This window comes from Mizuhopecten yessoensis, unplaced genomic scaffold (assembly GCF_002113885.1).
Source record: "Mizuhopecten yessoensis strain PY_sf001 unplaced genomic scaffold, ASM211388v2 scaffold10621, whole genome shotgun sequence".
Taxonomy (NCBI): Eukaryota; Metazoa; Mollusca; class Bivalvia; order Pectinida; family Pectinidae; genus Mizuhopecten; species Mizuhopecten yessoensis.
Genome location: NW_018408638.1, coordinates 196892 through 199650, shown reverse-complemented (window position 1 = coordinate 199650; position 2759 = coordinate 196892). Strand labels below are relative to the sequence as shown.

The window sequence follows — 2759 nt, the reverse complement described above, 5'->3', positions numbered from 1 at the left end:
GTCATTTATTTCAGGAAACATCATAGCACCCCATCCAGGTACCTAATGACCAAATATGATCCTAGGATTTCCAGTTCTTTAGAAAAAGTCATTCATTTAGAAAGCTGACAGACGTTGAAATGTTTTAACATATTGGAGCCATGTGGCATTAAAAGTAGATCAAGGTCATTTATTTCAGGAAACATCATAGCACCCCATCCAGGTACCTAATGACCAAATATGACCCTAGGATTTCCAGTTCTACAAAAAGTCATTCATTTAGAAAGCTGACAGACGAACAATACACCATACCATGATCTCGGAAGGAATTTCGTCCCAGGTGAGCTGAAAATACTGGCGGAGACGACACATGGTGAGATGATAATTAATGCAGCATTCCCTGTGATGTATTTTGTATCTGCTCTGTTTGTTCCGTGTTGTCTGGTTCATCTTGTTCCTGGAATGTTGTATAGTTGGCTCTGGGGTCTTTTGGATCGAGACAGCAGTGCAATGACCTGATACAGAGAGGAATCAAATGTGTATGCAAGTCGTCAACAATTCGAGCTTCAATCTAGAATCTTGTCATTAATATAATCTGTCCAAATTTTCTCACAAAATAGTGCTATCGTTTTCCTTTTGAAATACACAGGTGTTCTAAAACTATTATTTTTTCGAAAATAAAATAAGTGAGATAAAATGAAAACGAGTGTAACATCCTTTTTTTATCACCTAATCAAGATTTGAGGCATTTATTTTCGTAAAGCAACAAATTTTATGCAACCTTGAAATGTAGAAAGCTGCCATTTTGACTCCATGACGTAAGTCTGATGTCATATACTTGTCCTGGGCGTGACGTCACAATTGAAACAATTGTAACTTACAACCAATCACTGGGCTGATAGGTCATATTAGTGATATTACATGGGTTAATACGCAAAAAATATGACATGGGTATATTCATTGGATAACACAGTACATTATGTAATAAAAGTAACATGATTTTTTTCTCAAAAGAAATACATAAGAGCCGGTTTTTACTAATTAGTGTGACACCTCAAAATTCTCTCAGGAATTCTCTCACAGAAAAGGCATGGTTTAAATCAGAATGTTAAATCTATCATATACAAAGCAGATGAAACTATGTTTAATGGGGATAACTCAAGCACAAATTACAGGTTAGTATACACCCTTAAATTTGTTTGTATGTTTCCATATTGATTTCTATATGCTAGATTTAAGGCAATAAGCATGTGAGCTAACGGCTTGATATAATTTTTTAGTATCAGTTTATTTGTCAATGAATAGATTAGTGAGAAAATAAATTACATTTACTACAAAATTGTATTTTTGTGATGTTTTATAACTGATGTAATCTTTATTTCTGAAACCAACAAATGCTGTAAAGTTACGAGTGATACACACTTGTTTTTAGTTACTTAGTCCTTACTTGATACCCTGAAATATGCACACACACAAGGTACTGCACTTAAAGTTGATCAGTTGATTTTAATATACATGTTTTTTCTGTATGTTATTACCATCTCCATAACAAATTGAATGCAAAATGAAGTTGCTAAGTGTTTAAATTGAATCAGTTGATGGTTTTCTATATATAGCAACAGTGACCTTGGCCTTGACCTTGGAACCCTGAAACACAACAATGTCCGCAGTATACTCATACTTGACCTTTGCATAAAGTTTGACCAAAATCTGTCAAAGAATGAAGTTGCCAAGTGTTTAAATTGAATTAGTTGATGATTTTCTATATATAGCAAGTGTGACCTTGGCCTTGACCTTGGATCCCTGAAATACAATGATGTCCGAAATATACTCATACTTGACCTTTGTATAAAGTTTGACCAAAATCTGTCAAAGAATGAAGTTGCTAAGTGTTTACATTGAATCGGGACGGGACGCGACGGACATGGGCAACACTATATGCCCCCCCATTTTATGGCGGGGGCATACAAATTATTAAAAGATATGTGACTAGGAATTATCATTCAGCTAGTGAAGTAAAGTATATGTACAATGTTTACTCTTTTCACCACATCCAAAAACAATTCTGATGAATTTAATAGCGGTTAATTTTCACTGTAATGAAGAAATTCCAAACATATTAGGTATTTAGCCTCTGGACCTGTGGAAACAGTGTAGCCAGTGACTGATTGTTCAGTGGTAGTTTTGATGGAAGTTTTCGTGATCACCATTTTTTTTCTACAGCTCAAGAAGCTAAGGTATTTGTTAAATATATATATATATATATTAGTATAAGGCAATACTTGAAAGGTTCAAAGCAAGAAAATATATACTGTGCTGATTCAAGTGGTTCCTCCTTTTAAACAATCCATGTTTGGTTTAAATCTCTGTCCTATTTGATTTACATGTGTGCATTAAAAAGATTTTACATTCAGTCTATACTTAAATTTCAAATTATTAGCAGATAAATATGTTCTTAGTTATCAATGTGATTTGAAAATATCATCACAGCTACTAATACCACATGGGGTATATATATTTACTAAAAGAAACAATAATGTGGGTATATCAATTGTCTTCAAAAAACACTTCCTTGAAAAATAAACACTGGCTATGACCGAATAATAATTCACATTTTATACCCCCTAACATTCACCATTATAAATGCCACAATGATAACATTACTGCTTTACATACAAAATTAAAACAGTCCCCCTACACCTACACAATGATAACAGTCTCCCTACACCTACACAATGATAACAGTCTCCCTACACCTACACAATGATAACTGTCTCCCT

General features: G+C 33.9%; 1 protein-coding gene across 2 annotated transcripts in view; it reads right to left on the bottom strand.

Moving 5' to 3' along the window:
- Positions 1–6: 6 nt before the first annotated feature.
- LOC110461486 (proton-coupled folate transporter-like) overlaps positions 7–2759 on the bottom strand; it is a 13867-nt gene continuing 11114 nt past the window's right edge. For both annotated transcript variants that reach the window (XM_021514958.1, XM_021514957.1), the window contains exon 5: positions 7–494. In XM_021514958.1, the coding sequence (XP_021370633.1) occupies positions 259–494 (236 nt within the window). In that variant the 3' untranslated portion in view covers positions 7–258. The remainder of the gene's footprint in view (positions 495–2759) is intronic.